We start from the raw sequence: 16,453 nt of genomic DNA, 5'->3' as shown, positions 1-16,453 counted from the left end.
CGATTTTCTAAAGGAACTTTGACGGTTATGTACGCGAAAATTCTGTAGGAAACTTGGGGATTTTTAAATAAATCTGCGGATTTTCTTTTTAATTAAAATGTTCAATGGAAAATATTCTGTAGAATAAATTTATAGAATTCAATTATTCTGAATAATTTATCCTATTGAGATATTTTTTATAGAAATCCTTCCGCTTCAATTTTCCAAGTTTTTTCGTCTGATTTTTTTTTTGTGAAAAAAGGAAAAATAGAGTTTGAAGAACTGGGGAAATTCGTGGCGAGGAATTCCTACAGAAAATCTACTCATTTTTTCTATGAATTTTTTTTCTATCGTTTATATTCATCAACTTTTTACATTTCCTTTCGGTCAATTTTTTTGTTCACAAATTCGGGAAAGAATAATTGTTCTTCTGATCTCTGAGTAATGGAATTAAATTTTATTTCAAGGGTAATTAATTAAAATGGAGACTAACGACGTAAATGAAACAACCGCGTTATCGGAAAAATCGTCCTACCAAATACATTCTCGAAGAAATGTTAAGGAGTTCATTGAAGAGGAGAAATTGAAGATTGAGTTTCAAAAAAATCTCGCGCTCAAAAAACTCGACGAAAAATTCGAACAAGTGATGAACCACCTCGAGACGTCCTCGGGTTCTCCTGATTCTGGGTGTATTCACCTGCCCCTGACGAGACAGGAAATCGTGGAGTCGATTCAAAAGGGGAATGTTCATGATATTCAATTTTTGGAGAAAACTGCGAATATTGAGGATGTGGAACAGAATTCGGATGCTGAGAATGACGTAACGCGAACAATTAAATAGTTCACAGGGAAATAATTTTTTTTTTATCGAGAATTATTTTCCCTCAGGGATCTGACCATGAAGAACTCTCGGGCTGCAGAATAACAGAAATTTCTGAATCTCTCGTAGCGGATTTTAATGAGAAAATTAAGACACAGGTACACTGAGAGAAAAAAATTTTGCTCTGCCGAAGAACTGTATGTTCCACGTGAGAATATTTGATGGAGTGGAACAGATTTGCCGGAGGGAAATTAATTAACTTGACAGAAGGAAATTTAATATCTTTCACAAAAATTAAATTTTTGTTGTGATCATCAGAAAAATCCCCACAAGAATTCGAACTGCACCGAGAAAAAAAATTTCAGAAAAATTACTGTGGTAGCACGGTAAAATAAGTTCATTTGGATGGACCCGGAAAAATTCCCGTGCACTACAAGAATTTTTTTCGGATTTACCGTGTCCATCCACAGCAAATTTTCCAGTGCTGACACGGCAATTTTTCCGGCTCCGTCCAAACGAATCCATTTTACCGTGCTGGCACAGTAATTTTTCTGGAATTTTTTTCTCCGTGTGTTGGCAGGGAAAGATATAATCTATTGTACGACAATCATTTGATTTGAGGGAACCCCATAGGTTAATACCGTAGAAAAAATACATTGACGAGGATAGAATATTTTGTTCCCAAAAAAATTGTCACCTCGAAATTATTTAGTTTTACCAATAACACAGTTTTCGGCAAGAAAATTGTGGTTTCCTCTTGAAATTATCATTTATTCCATGAAAATTATAAGTCTTTATTGGACAAAGATATACACAATTCAATAACATTCACTTGATAAAACCGGAGCCCCATATAAATCTCTGTAAAACGAATGTATTTACCCGAAAGATATGTAAATACCCCACACGGAGAGAAATACTCAATAAAAATTACGTATCTTTTCCGTAATTTCGGAGCGAAATGTGGTTGCGGGAAATTTTACGGAATTGTCACAGAATTTTTCCAAAGCGTTGCGTAATTTCTATCTGAATCTCCTGTGAAAAATTACGATACGGTCACTTAAATTTGCTGAGTCGATTTCGTAATCGGTGAATGAATTGTGAGTTCCGTAATTTTTACTGAATATTTCTGTGCACGAGAACAATTACTACTACGAGAATTATCATGTTTCAGTGATCCAACACGACAAATGATCTCTTCAGGGGAACACATAATTTCTCGGCAGAACAAATATTTTCTCTCAATGTGTCCATTTAAAAATATCAAAAGCTAAAAATTAAAAAAAAGGATTTGAACGCCTCCATTTTTCCCAAATTTTCAGACTTCAGAAACAGCAAAACGATTGAAAGACTCGACACCCCATGATAAACTCCCAGAAGATTTCGCCAAACTTTGCAAGGTGGTCGAGCAAAAGGTCCTGAAAAAGCGTTCAGTTTTGACGGAACGAAAGAAACATTAGGAAAGAGCATTTCGGAGGAGTTGACCGTTATTTTTTTGAATGGGAAACATTTTTTTTAGGACCACGATAACCAGAAAATTTCCGACTGTCGAATTGAAACGGAAGCCTCGTCAGTAGATAGTTCTGATGATTCTTTGTCACTCTTTGAAGATATTGTGAGGAGAGTTCCCATCCCCGGAAAAACTTATAATTTCGATGAGAAGAAACACGGCGTCAGGTGAATGCTCGCACAAGCAGGGTTGAGTACACGGAGAGAAATATTCAATAAAAATTACGTATCTTTTCCGTAACTCCGGAGCGAAATGAGGTTGTAGAAAATTTCTGTACGTCCACGTGAAAAGGGCCCACTTTGTCGCATCTAGTTTCCGAGATATTCACGTTTTTCTCTCCACATGTCCCATTTAAACCAATGTTAAATTGTTTTTTCATTCTATCGGGTTGATTTTGGGCTCAAAATGTGAGAAATCTGATCAAGATTATCGGAACATACATAACTCCAATCCCGTCAAAGTGGGCCCTTTTCATGTGGACGCCCACATTTTACGAAACTGTCACGGAATTTTTCCAGAGCGTTCCGTAATTTTTATCTGAATTTTCCGTGAAAAATGACGATACCGTCATTAAAATTTTCTGACTCGATTCCGTAATCGGTAAGCAAATTGTGAGTTCCGTAATTTTTACTGAACATTTCTCTACGTGTAGAAATAAAAGATGGTAGCAAAGTTATGGACCAATTTATATTCTTTTGTTACATTTTTTGTTTCTATTTTTTTTTTATTTTTCTCCACACACGAAAAAATTTAATAGAAAAACCTATCGAATTCGTTAGAAAATTCTATTGAATTTCTATTAAACGTTCTATTAGTTTTTGGCTGATTCTATTGACATGTTCATTAGCACACATTCAATAGAAAAAGTCAACAGAATTCGATTTTTCTTTCCAACTTATTCTTTTCATATATTTTCTATAGAATTTGCTCGACTCAAATTTTCCAAGTTTTTTTCATTCTATTTTTCTTTTCTCCTCATCAAGAAAACCAAACGAAAAAACTTAGAAAATTTGAGCCGAGGAAATTCTATAGAAAATATCTCAATAGAACAACTTATATAGAAAAATTGAATTCTATTCACTTTTTCTACTGAATATTTTCTATTGAACATTTCAATAGAATCGGCCAAAAACTGATAGAACAGTTCAATAGAAATTCAATAGAATTTTCTAACGAATTCGCTAGGTTTTTCTATTAAATTTTTTCGTCCGTGTCTCTCTCAGGATGACTGAACAGTTCTTGAAGAAACATTGTAAGGAGAATAAACTGTACGAAACGCCGTACCTCAATGATGTCCTTTACCTGCATTATAAAGGTGTGTATTCTCCCCCATTTTATTTTATTTTTTTCAAGAGTGCAATACCATTTCGATAATGTTTTCCCTTTAGGTTTCTCCTTCATCGAAAATCTGGAAAAATACACCGGTTTGAAGTGCCTCTGGCTGGAGAACAATGGAATCAAGGAAATAGCAAATTTGGAGAATCAAACAGAATTAAAATGTCTTTACCTCCATCACAACGTGATCGAAGTGATTGAGAATGTCGACCATCTGGAGAACCTGGACACGTTGAATTTATCCTACAACATCATTAAAAAAATCGAAAATCTCGGTATATAAAATACCGCCCCTAAAAATTCATTCATCAGATTATACTTGAATAATGATCTTTCCAGAGGGACTGAAGCTACTAAATACCTTGAATTTATCGCATAATTACCTGCATGCTGTTGAAGACATAGAGCACCTCCGATTTCTTGAGAATTTGTCGATTCTGGATGTGTCGCATAATCGCCTAGAACCGGTGGAGATACTTGAGGTCAGCATTCTCATTGAAACCGATATTCAGGGGAAGGTGAAAAATTTTTACAGTGCATTGCTGAGAGAAAAACGGCAAAGTTCTCAAACAAGTCTTACTTGTCCCAAGAAAATATTTTTTGAAAATTATCAAAACAGGATTTTTTTNTGAATGTTTCTCTCCGTGCAGCCGGTTGCATACAAGCTTCAATTTGTCAATCTCCTTTACACGGAGAGAAATTTTCTAGAAAAATTCTAGTACGAGTACTGGGAAAAATCACAATCCACCGGCGGTGAAAAATTCTAGTGCTGTTAAGGTAAAATTTCTTGGTATTTCTGGTAAAATTTCTGGGAATTTTTGTGAAATTTTCACAGAAATACGGGGAAAAATTCACGTTTTCCCAATAAAATTTCTAGTGCCAGCACTGGAATTTTTTCCCGGCCGTCACTTTGCGCCTCTTTTCCCGTGTTAGCACTAGAATTTTTCGAAAAAACTTCTCTCCGTGTAGTTAAAAAAAAATTGCATTCTCTGTACACGCAAGAAATGTCATTTTTAGCAGTACTCCTTTGTTATTCGATACTCCCATACGTATTTTGCTCCCGAAAAATCTTTGTTTTATGCGAAACAAGGGATAGTAGTTTTTCGTTTCGGCTGTCTAATAATCACAGACAACAAATGAACCCTTAAATGAAACAATAATAATGATATGATAGCAATCTTGTAACTTAGGGATAAAATATTAGTTGATAAATTTTCCTCTATATGAGATATTTTCATCCTGAAAAGGCACCGTCTGGTGTGAATTATCCGCCTCTTGAGCCAAATATTTCGTTGCTGTCGAAAGCAGAACAATTATTCATGTTTGAGACTTTCAAATTCGAGCCAAACAAATTCTTTTTTGGCAATTTTCAACTAACGATTTTGTTGGCCCAAACAAGACTTGTTTGACAACGTGTTTGTTTTTCTCTCAGTGTGGGACAATGTTGGCTACCAACGTTGGTCAAGCGGGTCCATTTTTTTTTGTTTTGCTTCCGAATGGGATTAACATGCGTTAATCCCCCAATTTTCATCCTCATTCGACATACGAAATGCTCACTTCAATTATAATTTACTTGGAACAACGTATGATCGTGTTGACTGAGATACCAACGTATTTAGTTATGAGAATGATTTTGATTTTTGAGTAAACCAACGAATTTTTGGAGTTAGCAAACTGTTGGCTAGAAATAAATCAAATACTCTCATTATTGCGACAAATAAAAGGAACTTCAATTCTAGAGAAGTTCGATTTCTCCCAATCAAATGTATCTCAGGAAGAGATAGCTGCCACTCACTATGAAATCACGGTTATTTGAAAATTAACAACCAAATGATAGTTGGTTCAACTGAAATTCTCTCGATAAAATGATTTTTTTCTGTCAGTGTATGTTGTGACGAAAGCAATTTCCCACTTGTTACACTTGGCCACAGGTTTTCGGAGCCATGAAATCGCTGAGGGTACTGACACTGACGGGAAATCCAGTGATTAAGACTCTTAAGATGTACCGAAAAACTTTGATACTCAAGTGTAAAGAGCTGACGTACCTCGATGATCGCCCAGTCTTTCCGAAGGACAGGGCCTGCGCTGAAGCTTGGTAAATTTTCCATTCGAGATACGAAAAATCTGTCTTTGTAATGAAACAATATGAAATCGTTAATCAGCAGTTGTTAATTAATAGAGATAACTGCAGACAAAAATTCTCTGCTTCGAAATATAATAAAATTGATGAAATTATTTTATCGATTCGCTGTAATTCTGGCTCTTGAATTAGGGAGAGAGGAGGCCCTAAAGAAGAAATGGCGGAGCGGGACCGATGGTTTGCGGAGGAGCAGAGGAAAATATCGGCCAGTGTAATCGGTAAAGTAATTAGTAGTAGTTAAGGGGGGATTACTATGAGTTTTGAAAGTCGCGGGCTATTGGAGTGAGATTTTCCAAATATTGAAGATCGATTATACAAGTCTAAAAACAAATAATTAATGCAAAAAATTGTTTATTGTTTGTGTCCCGCAAACGTTTAAAATATTTTAAATTATTCAGGGCCTCCAATTTTTGAGCTACACAGATTTTTTTTCAAATTTTTGAGAAAAAGTGTACAATAGCAACTACGAGTTAGTTTTTTTGAAATTCGACTCCTCCATAGGCATTTTCTTTTTTTAATATAAAAAATTGCATCATTCATCTAAAATAGCCAGAAAAATATTTATAAAACAATCGAGAATATATTTTAAATCTTTTGAGGATCATTTTTCTGGCTTTTTTACATGAATGATGCAATTTTTTAAATAAAAAAACGCAATTGGCTATGTACGAGTCGGATTTCAAAAGACAAACTTGTAATTGCTATTTTACACTTTTTCCAAAAATTTGAAAAAAAAAACCTCTGTAGCTCGAAAATTGCGCGGAAAGAAATGTTCAGTAAAAATTACGGAACTCACAATTCACTCATCGATTACGGAATCGACTCAGAAAATTTAAGTGACGGTATCGTAATTTTTTACAGGAGATTCAGATAAAAATTACGAAACGCTGCGGAAAAATTCTGTGACAATTCCGTAAAATTTCCTACAACCACATTTCGCTTCGGAATTATGGAAAAGATACATAATTCCGGAGCGAAATGTGATTGTAGGAAATTTGACGGAACTATCACGGAATTTTTCCAGAGCGTTCGGTAGTTTTTATCTGAATCTCCTGTGAAAAATTACCGTACCGTCACTTAAAGTTTCTGACTCGATTCCGTAATCGATGGGCGAGTCGTGAGTTCCGTAATTTTTACTAAGAATTTCTCTCCGTGTAAAAAATTCCTCTTCGTGCATAGAAGTCTCCCCTTGATCGAAGTAAACAATGAGGACTACTGTGAATTATTTCCCCTTTTAGCATTGATGAAGAAGCCGAGGAGAATTGAGCCTGAATACGTCGAGAAAACCGAAAATATTGAGAACACTCCATCAACTCCAAAAAATAGTCACCCGACCGTCAAATTCTCCTCAAACATCTTCTCTTCCTCTTCCTCCGAAGACGACGGAGATGACTCCGACGGAAAAATCGACGATTCCCTCGACTCCGAGTACCAATCACCCCCGAAAAAATTGATCGAGGAGATATCAACGATCCCAAAACAATTTGATTTCGAAGGGAATAAGGAAAACGAGGGGGGGAATCACGAAAACAAATTATTCATCGACAAGAAAACTGATGGTGCAGTCTCTCCAGATGATTTAACTGTGCCAGAATCAACAGATCCTCGAGAAAATCCATTGGAAATTGCAGGGGAAAACGAAAAAATTCCTGTAAACACTTCAAACCAAAAAACAATGAATGATGAAAGCAAGAAAAATGTTCAATTATCCCTAGAAATGCAACTAACCCAGGGTAAATAAATCCATCAACCCCGCATTTAGAAGACGGTTTAAGACCTACGTTACACTTTATTTTCCTTTTTCATTTTTTTCATTCATTTTTTATCTGTTACTTTTTGGTTTTTCTTTTATTCACATTCACATTAATTATATTTGATGCGTCGTATGGCAGAAATTAATGGGAACTCATTAGCTTCTATTCATTTTTCCGCCGGTGGATGAAGCGATAACAATGGAAATGATGATTCGATATTTTCTGTCTTCGCTCATTCCCTCGACATTCGCCTCTTCATTATTTCAAATTCATTAATTGCTCATTCTTCGAATGTCAATGGACCATGACGTGTAATGAGTTGATGTCAGAGTGTCGATAGTGCCCAACGATAGAAATTTGAAACGTCAATATTTCTTCTCCGACTGATGAATTTTCTCTCAATTTTCAAATCAAAATTGTGAAAAAAAAATTCCTCTCGTTGACACTACCGCAGTCATGTCGACCTTTTTTCCTCATTAAAATGCAATTATATCATTATATTTACTTGTTCACTCATCATATTTAAATGGTTTAGAGAAATTTTTCGTCTACATATATTTTTTTTCATTTTATATTCATTTTTTTAGGATAAACTTTCATTTTTCCTTTTTCTCATTAAAAATTGCTCGTCATTTTTTTGATCCCAAGTATCCGAAAAGTATGCGAAAGAAGAAAAATATGGAAAAGAAAATTCTTCTCTAATTTTTTTCGTCCCCTTCAATTTTTAATGATGCCAAAGGAAAAAAAAAATTATTTTCTGAGTAATTTTTTTCTTTTCTTTTCTTTTCTTTTCGACTAAAATTCTCGGTGGAGTATTTTCCATTCCTTCCCCCATTTATATTATTTCATTATACATACGTTACGTCAATGTGTGTTTCAAATGTGTAGTTTCATGTTATTAATTTTTAATTGTTATATAAAAAATTGATGGAACCATCTTGTCTATCTACCGTTTAACAGTAAAGACACGTGCCCTCCATAATCATTAATTTTCAATCATAATTTTTCATCATATTTTTAATTTTTCATTCCTTCAGTTAATTTACACAGTATTAATATTAGTTAATATTATCATTTAATTTTATTCATGTTTGGCTTATACCCCTGTTTATTTTTTGTCATCTCAATCCACATATTATTTTATTATTATTATTATTTATCTTCACATTTATCTCATTCATCGCACGATTAATGTGAAACTCTACGAGTAAGAAATATGCAGTGCACTCTTGAATTATTCTTTTCATTTCTTCTTCATAAAATTTTATTTCATTTTTTTTTCTCCTCGCCTGTTGCCCTGGTAAAACAGTCCGATTATTTCCGACTGGGTGATAAAAAATGAATCGGCGTTAATGATGTTTCTGTCTTTGCCCGTTAAATTCCGATTGGCTGGTAGGTAGAGTTTCGAGTTTAAGAAAATTATGAGAAGTAATAGGATCAAGGGTATGTGGCCGTTATCGTCCGATTGCTTTCCAAAAAAGTGGTTGATAAATCTCATATTGCTCATATAACTCTTTAATATTTGTTGCTCATTTAAATATTTATATGAGTAATATGAGATATATCAACCACTTTTTTGGAAAGCAATCGGACGATAACGGCCACATACCCTTGATCCTATTACTTCTCATAATTTTCTCAAACTCCAACCTCTACCTACCAACCAATCGGAATTTAACGGGCAAAGACAGAAACATCATTAACGCCGATTTAATTTTTATCATCCGGTCGGAAATAATGGGACTGTTTTACCAGGGTGGTTTTTAATTTAGTTCACTCGAAAGAGGCAGTTGTAGCCGACGTCTCAATTTATCTCATAATCTCATCTAATCGACCCTCCCATCAGAGCTGCGTGTGACGTCGTCATTATCCGAAATTAAATAAAAAATTGGAAAAAGTAATTGTTCAAGAATTTTTTAAATCTTCTGGAAAATTTTTCTCATCCCCCTATCTACCCCTAGGAATAGTCCCTGACATTGAAATAGGACCCAAAATTGTTGTTCCCATATTTGATGATTAGAAATTTCATCGGGGCCAGGGAAACACGAATGTCAAATCCCAAAAAATCCAGGGGAAATGTAAAAAATGTAGGAAAAATCTGAAGGATAGGTCGGAAAATTTGTTCATTTGCAGAGAACTTGATGAAACGATTTAAATGTGATTTGAATAGGCTAAATAATTTTAAGAAAGGTTAAAAAATACGAGGTTGACGGGTAGGAACACCGCCATCTTCCTTGGGTTCACTCCCACTGCAACAAGAGCGTTCAGAGTGGCCGCGCCTCCATCTAGGGAGGGACGATGTTTGTCGATTAATCGAAAACATCGATGTTTTTGACGAAGCTAACAATTTTTCATTTTTTTTATCGAATAATAATGTTGATTGATTGAGAATTAAGAAAATAATAATTTATCCGTAATCAGAAGTCATTACCTTCTACAGTATATACGTTATAAATGGTAAGTAGGCAATCCAGTCGTCTATTTTTCTTAAATTTAAATTTTTAATTTTTTTAATTTAAATTTTAACGAGTATTTTTTTCAATAAAAACGAGAAGAAAAGAATTATTTTTAAAAATTCGTTTTTTTCCCGTGGAATGAGAAAAAATATAGATTTTTTAAATAATCGATGTTTTTCCAGAAAAATTGATTCACAACATGTTGTATAAAAAATCGGCCATCCCTACCTCCACCTCGCGTTTTCAAATATTTTTTAAAATGATTTATCCCCTTCATTTCACCTTCAATTTCCTGCATTAGACTCCTACGAAATGAACCAATTTTTTAAAAACACTTTTCTGACTTTTTCATCCCCTTTTGGCTGGGAATTCACGACGTAAAATGTTGTCCTCACTGTAAGTTAAGCTTCACGAGACATCTTTTCATGGACAAATATTCCTGTTCCACCAGCCCTGACAATAAAATAAAACTATTATCTATAACATTTTGGGTTTTGAACATTATTTTTATTTCTGTCACTTTGTTCATGCATTTAATGAATATCTGCTTGGGAAAATAATAATAAAAATCCCTACCTCAATGATGATTTCACCGAGACAAGAATCCACGAAAATCAATCGATAAATAATGACACCAGAATCGTAATAATGATAATAAAGATTACAATAATCCTTAAAGCATATAATTAACCCTAAAAAATCATTGTTAATGTCAATATTGTATTGAACGATTAATCCCTCTCATTTCCGTAGTTTCTGCGTGTGCCTATGACTAGATACATAATAATGATTTATTCACCCCTCAAGACCCCTCGTGATCCTCAAAATGGTGTTTTTCTAAATTCCTCGACTACTCCATTATCATTACGTTATTATTTTTTTTCGATTTTGTTTACTTACAATTACCTCAGAGTAATGAATAAAATAAATGATAAGAAGTAATTACGAATGAAGGAACAACTCTTCATACATTCAAAAGTACAAAAACAAATGGATCATTCACATCTGTTTAATCATCTCTGGCCACGAGTCACTACGAGATACAAAAAAGTTACAGATCTCTCTTGATTCAGGGATTTGCCTCACACGTGTTATTAAACACTTCAACAGCAATCAGTAATTAATTTTCATCAGTTGAATGAATTTTCACTCGATTCATCGTTTATTATTTTTTCCTCTTATTAACATATATGAAGTCATATTGTTTATTCTCTTGCAGTTGAAGCGATCATTTAGTTTAGAAGATAGTTATCAAAAAATGATTACAAATATCCACAGTGAACGTAGTGTAATTAATTGGTTTTTTCTTCTTCTCGCGATGGGTAAGGATTTGTTAAAGGTTTTTTTGCAATCGCAGTTGATTTTTTTTCTCAATTATTATTCATCGGTTTTAACTGCGACTTTTCCTCGTAATCTCGGTTATCTTTTCACTCAATGAAACCTTGAAAATCGACACTTTACGATTACTTACATATTAAATATTAATATTTATAAATTACAATCATTATCATTTATATTATTACAATTTTTTTTGTTTTTGAAGATTTTTTTGTTTATCATTTTTAAATGCATACACAGTTGTTTCCATTTCTTTTAAAATTCATCGTTAACATCTAGGGTTTTTTCTTCGACAATAACGTGGAAAGAATTTACCTATCAATTTTCTTAATTTAGAAAAAAAAAATTGAAAATAAAATGGTGAAAATTTTATGGAAATTGATGGCTCGACGATGAAATCAATATTTCTTCACTCGTCTTTGGGTCCTATTTCAAACATTACCGATTAATAATCGTTGAAATTATACAATGGGAAGTAAAAATTGTAAATCTGTGCAATTCTCGGATAATCAATCTCTCTGCTAACACTATGTAATAATAAGTGGTATTATCGTATGATTAAATTGAATCGAAAGAAAAACTATTCTTCCTTCCCAATGACGATGATTTTCTTTATGGCAAACAGGAGATTTCTATACAAAATAAATAACAGAATAATCGATGAAAAAGGAGGAAAAAATGTCAAGGAATATATATTTTTTCCTCTTGCATTTCCTTATTTTGTAATTCATTTTATCCTCTTTTATTTGTGATATCATGTGCGCCCGAATTATTCAGTTGATTTGTGTACAATTGTATATCAGCGTGGCAAATTAACAAATCGACGTAAATTACTGATCAATCGATTACTTTTTTTTTTCATTTATTTAACCCTCTCAGCACTATAATTGTCATTGCTTGAACATTGTGCCCCTGACGTGATAATTTCCCCGTTCATATGGATTCATTAAAAATTATTTGTGTGCATGTAAAAAAAATCACTCGAGATCGTGCGTTAGATTCCTTTCCTCTTCACCTGTTTCGTTCAAATATTTTTGCTCTTAAGTCACATATTTCAGTTTTTCACGTGAACATTGACTCGTAATATTTATTTTAATCGTTCCACCGGTCCTGAACACAAATTATCTCAAAGAAAAAAAGTTAATTAAAAAACAAAACAATTAGAAAACGATTTTTTTTTATGATTTTTTTTTGTTGCATTTCAATCATCTTTGGCGATTTCTTCTCGCGTAGAAATTGTCATTCGCTGAATCCCCACAGTTTAATGAACTACTCAGTGGAAAAAATTTGAGTCAACAATAACTTATGTAAAATTTCATCTATTTATTCTCCTTCTGGCATTGTGACGAACTCGTGGTGGTCATTTATTCATGTTTCAATTTGTGGTGATGGGACAATGGCGGTTTTTTTTCAGCGGAGTCTGTGGGTTATTTTTCTCCTTCTTTTGGTTCTTTGGAGGTACGTGCCAATGAGGACTAACTCGTACGAAATAATAACGAAGAAATGGTAAATAAGTGGAGAATTATTTTCGTCTTCATGGTTGAGAATTTAAAAAGAAAAACGACTGATCGATTTAGTTCCAAATACGGAGGAACGAGTCCCATGAACCTGTCGCTACTGCCATACCGTCCTCAGTCACACCCAGGCATGATACACGATTATCGTGTCCGGCGAGGATTCCTGAAAGAATAATGAATTATTAAAGTGCAAGGGGGAAAAATACATTTGAAATGCCAAAAAGAAAAAATTATTCATCATGGAAATTTTTTTTCTGTTTTTTATTGGTTTTTAGTCATTGAAAGATTTTGAAATCAGTTCTAAAGTGGATGAACCCGAGAAATTAATTCAATTCATTATTTTTCAATTCAATTCTTCTATTATTTTTTAAAACAATGGTCTCTCGTTTCACTAGGGCGTTTCTAAATTTTTTTCTAGATTTCAATCTTCTCTCTGAACTTGAAATGTGCATTTTTTAATGAGACTGTGTTATTTTGGCATTTCTAAATTGATTATTTAAAATAATATTAGACTGTTGATTGAGAACAGAACTCAAGTATAATGTTTCAGCTTCGGTTTGGAACTTATTTCGGATTTTAATCTTCAAAATTTGAGTTATAGTTATACTTTAATCCACTGAGAGAAAAAATTTCTGCTGACGAGATCTTTTGTCGTGTGGAATTAATTTAGTTGTGGACAAAAAAGAAAGTTTCCACCAAAACATGATAATTTTTGTAATAGTAATTGTTCTCGTGAGACATGTACATGTCTTTCGGGTAAATACATTCGTTCTACAGAGAATTATGAGGCTCCGGTTTTATCAAATAAATGTTATTGAGAAGTGTATATCTTTGTCCAATAAACACTTATAATTTCAATTTTTTTTTGAAAAAAATATTCTTTCCTCGTCAATGTATTCTTTCTATGGTATAAACCTATAGAGTTCTCTCAGATCAAATGATTGTCGTAGAATAGATTATATTTTTTCCTGACAACAGTTCGAATTTGTTTAGGGATATTTCTGATAATTAGGACACAGATTTAATTTTTGGAAAAGATATTAATTTTTCTTCTACCAAGTTGGTTAATTTCCCTCGACTAAATCTGTTCTACTCCATCAAATATTCTCACGTGAAACATATAATTTTTCGGCAGAGCTAATTTTTTATCTCAGTGTGGGGAAAAAATCCCTTAACATTAACTAAAGTGTTATTTTTTTTCATTCTTTTTTCTTTTTTTTTTCATAGAGAAAATCAAACAGAAAAACTTAGAAAATTTGAGCCGAGTAAATTAAATGGAAAATATCTCAATAGAATAAGTTGTATAGAAAAATCTAATTCTAATGAATGAAGGAAAGACCATTGGTCGGAAAGCTATTGGTTCGACCCGTAATGGGTCACACCCACTTCAACCCACCCGCAATGGGAGCGAGCGACCAACAACCCAGTCGAATTTTTTTTTTTTTCAATTTACGGTCATTTTCATTGAAATGAATTTGCAAATATGAATTTTCTGCTACATAAACTACTCTGTTGATGATTATTCTACTGCAATTGAGAAGGACAATTTGGAATACTTCTCTTCTCTCATGCAAAGATAGAAAATATAATAATATTGCAGTGAAAAATGGTAATGTCTTCGTACCTGCACGTTCACTCTTCATGGAATCCCAGACATTACAATTGAAATCATCGTATCCAGCTAAGAGGAGTCTTCCACTCTTGCTGAATGCAACACTCGTGATACCGCAGATGATGTTATCGTGACTGTACATTGCCAATTCTTGGTCGGCACGTATGTCGAACAATCGGCATGTGGCGTCGTCTGAACCCGTCGCAAATGCCCATCCATTGGGGAAGAACTGTTGGAAAAAAGTGATTAATTGATTTTCTTTACTGCAATAAATATCTGCGATAACGTCAGCACCTTGTTCACAAATTGCAAGGAGATAGAGAATGGAAAATGAGTGATTCAATGGCACAAAAATTATGGAATTGATAATTTATAATATTTCAGATTACTGATAATTCAGTAGCGAAGTGGTAAAATGGTTCAAGTCGATTTTGACTATTGGCCAGTTTTTAGTGAATATCACAGAATCTAAGGGAGATAGGTAAATTCTTGTTAAAATCTTGTTTGTAGCACTCAATTTGCTCTAGAAAAAAGGTCATTATGAAAATTTCATTATCTCCTTTAGATTCGGAGACATTCTTCGAAAACTCAACGAAGAGGTAAGTCGACTTAAACCGTTTTACCACTTCGCTACTGAATTTTGGTTTAGGGCTTTTTTGAGCATTTGTTGAGCCAAAGAATACCCTCATCACAACCCTTGAGATCAGTGACCCTCACGATCACTCCTTTTGCTTCCGAATCGAAGCTTTGCAATCGTTCAAATTTAAGTTTTGGATTTTCAAGTTTTGGACTACGAAAATCCGATTTTTAGACCTTGCTCGTACGTGTGTGTTTGTGTGTACGTATGTAACAAAGTTTTTCTTCAGTTGTTCACTAATGAATGGATGGAATTGATTTTTTTTTCTTCAAATGTAGGTATTGTTGAGCCTTATCAATCGCCATGAATTAAAATTTAATTCATCGATTAGTGAAATTATTATTCATCTCCGTAGTTAATATCAAGGACGTAGGATCATGGGGAATGTGGAGCAAACAATAAACTGCACTAGATTATTGTCAAATCGCGACGTTTCGCTTGTAATTTAAGCTGCCTTAGGCTTCTGGAAGTAATAAAATACTACGAAACGTACATTAATAAACGTCAGAAATTCAAAGTTCATTTTTATATAAAAAACAAAAGTAAAGACCGACAGCCGCAAGTCCGTCAGTCGCCCACAGAACATATACACTGGAAAAAAAATGCTTTTGCCAAGTATATTTACTTGCCACAAGGAAATACATATAAATATCTGCATAAGACATGTGTCAATTTTCTTGTAGTTAGTAAATGTTCTTGGCAAAAGTAATTTTATTTCTCAGTGTACAAGAATGACTTCATCATACCTTGACAATTGAGTATATAGTCATATTATTCTCTGAAGTATTACATGTTGGGAACTCTAACCACATTATTACATTTGTAAAACATTAATCTAGTGCAATTTATTAGTTTCTTCACATTTCCCATGATTCTACTTCCTTCATCGATTAGTTTTTAAAATTTTGTAATTTTTCTGAAAATCTGTTCTCCCATGATAACTAAAAGAATGTTCTGAATTGATTGAATGATGTCTTAAAAGAATTGTTTGGATGTCCTTTTGACCGAATTTGAAGGTGAAAGCGATAGCCATAATCGTTATTTTGGTTCATTTGAAAATTTGCAAAAATTTTGTATTTTTTGAAAATCTGAATTCCGGAGATATCTTTGAATATCATCCTTCAAATTAATTCAATCATAGTTTAAAATGTTCGTTTTAATGTCATCAATTCGAAGTTGAAAGATGATTACGATAGCTATATTGATTGATTAGATTTTTATGATGATTGTTGAAAATTTCAAATTTTTCATGAATTTCCCTGAAAGTGAGCTTTCTGACGGTTTCTTCAAATGTAATGTATCAAATTCATTCAAGTATGTGTAAATAAAATTTTTCTATCAAAATTTTATGGAAG

The 16,453-nt window shown here is 33.4% G+C and overlaps 2 protein-coding genes across 3 annotated transcripts in view; one reads left to right on the top strand and one right to left on the bottom strand.

The window, feature by feature from the left end:
* Positions 1-460: 460 nt before the first annotated feature.
* Positions 461-7,525, top strand: LOC107036993 (dynein assembly factor 1, axonemal). The gene is made up of 10 exons (XM_015255300.1): positions 461-799; positions 868-957; positions 2,122-2,214; positions 2,319-2,476; positions 3,533-3,624; positions 3,698-3,919; positions 3,984-4,126; positions 5,576-5,739; positions 5,917-6,002; positions 7,023-7,525. The coding sequence occupies exons 1-10, from the start codon at positions 461-463 to the stop codon at positions 7,523-7,525; spliced, it is 1,890 nt and encodes a 629-aa protein (XP_015110786.1).
* Positions 7,526-10,479: 2,954 nt separating this feature from the next.
* The window catches only part of LOC107037112 (guanine nucleotide-binding protein G(I)/G(S)/G(T) subunit beta-1), a 28,600-nt gene continuing 22,626 nt past the window's right edge, over positions 10,480-16,453 (bottom strand). For both annotated transcript variants that reach the window (XM_015255482.1, XM_015255484.1), the window contains exons 6-7: positions 14,474-14,690; positions 10,480-13,012 (exon numbers count right to left, since the gene is read on the bottom strand). In XM_015255482.1, the coding sequence (XP_015110968.1) occupies positions 12,906-13,012; positions 14,474-14,690 (324 nt within the window). In that variant the 3' untranslated portion in view covers positions 10,480-12,905. The remainder of the gene's footprint in view (positions 13,013-14,473; positions 14,691-16,453) is intronic.

Source organism: Diachasma alloeum, unplaced genomic scaffold (genome assembly GCF_001412515.2).
Source record: "Diachasma alloeum isolate Michigan unplaced genomic scaffold, Dall2.0 Dall_scaffold_00213, whole genome shotgun sequence".
Taxonomy (NCBI): domain Eukaryota; kingdom Metazoa; phylum Arthropoda; class Insecta; order Hymenoptera; family Braconidae; genus Diachasma; species Diachasma alloeum.
The sequence above is the reverse complement of the archived record's forward strand: the minus strand, read 5'-3'. Positions and strand labels throughout refer to the sequence as shown.

What these genes read in the sequence shown, in the direction of transcription:
- LOC107036993 (XM_015255300.1), top strand. Translation starts at nt 461, where the DNA reads ATGGAGACTAACGACGTAAATGAAACAACCGCGTTATCGGAAAAATCG. An exon ending in GCAAGGTGGTCGAGCAAAAG is followed by an intron (nt 2,215 to 2,318) that starts GTCCTGAAAAAG and finishes CATTTTTTTTAG; the next exon opens with GACCACGATAACCAGAAAAT. An exon ending in GAGAAGAAACACGGCGTCAG is followed by an intron (nt 2,477 to 3,532) that starts GTGAATGCTCGC and finishes TGTCTCTCTCAG; the next exon opens with GATGACTGAACAGTTCTTGA.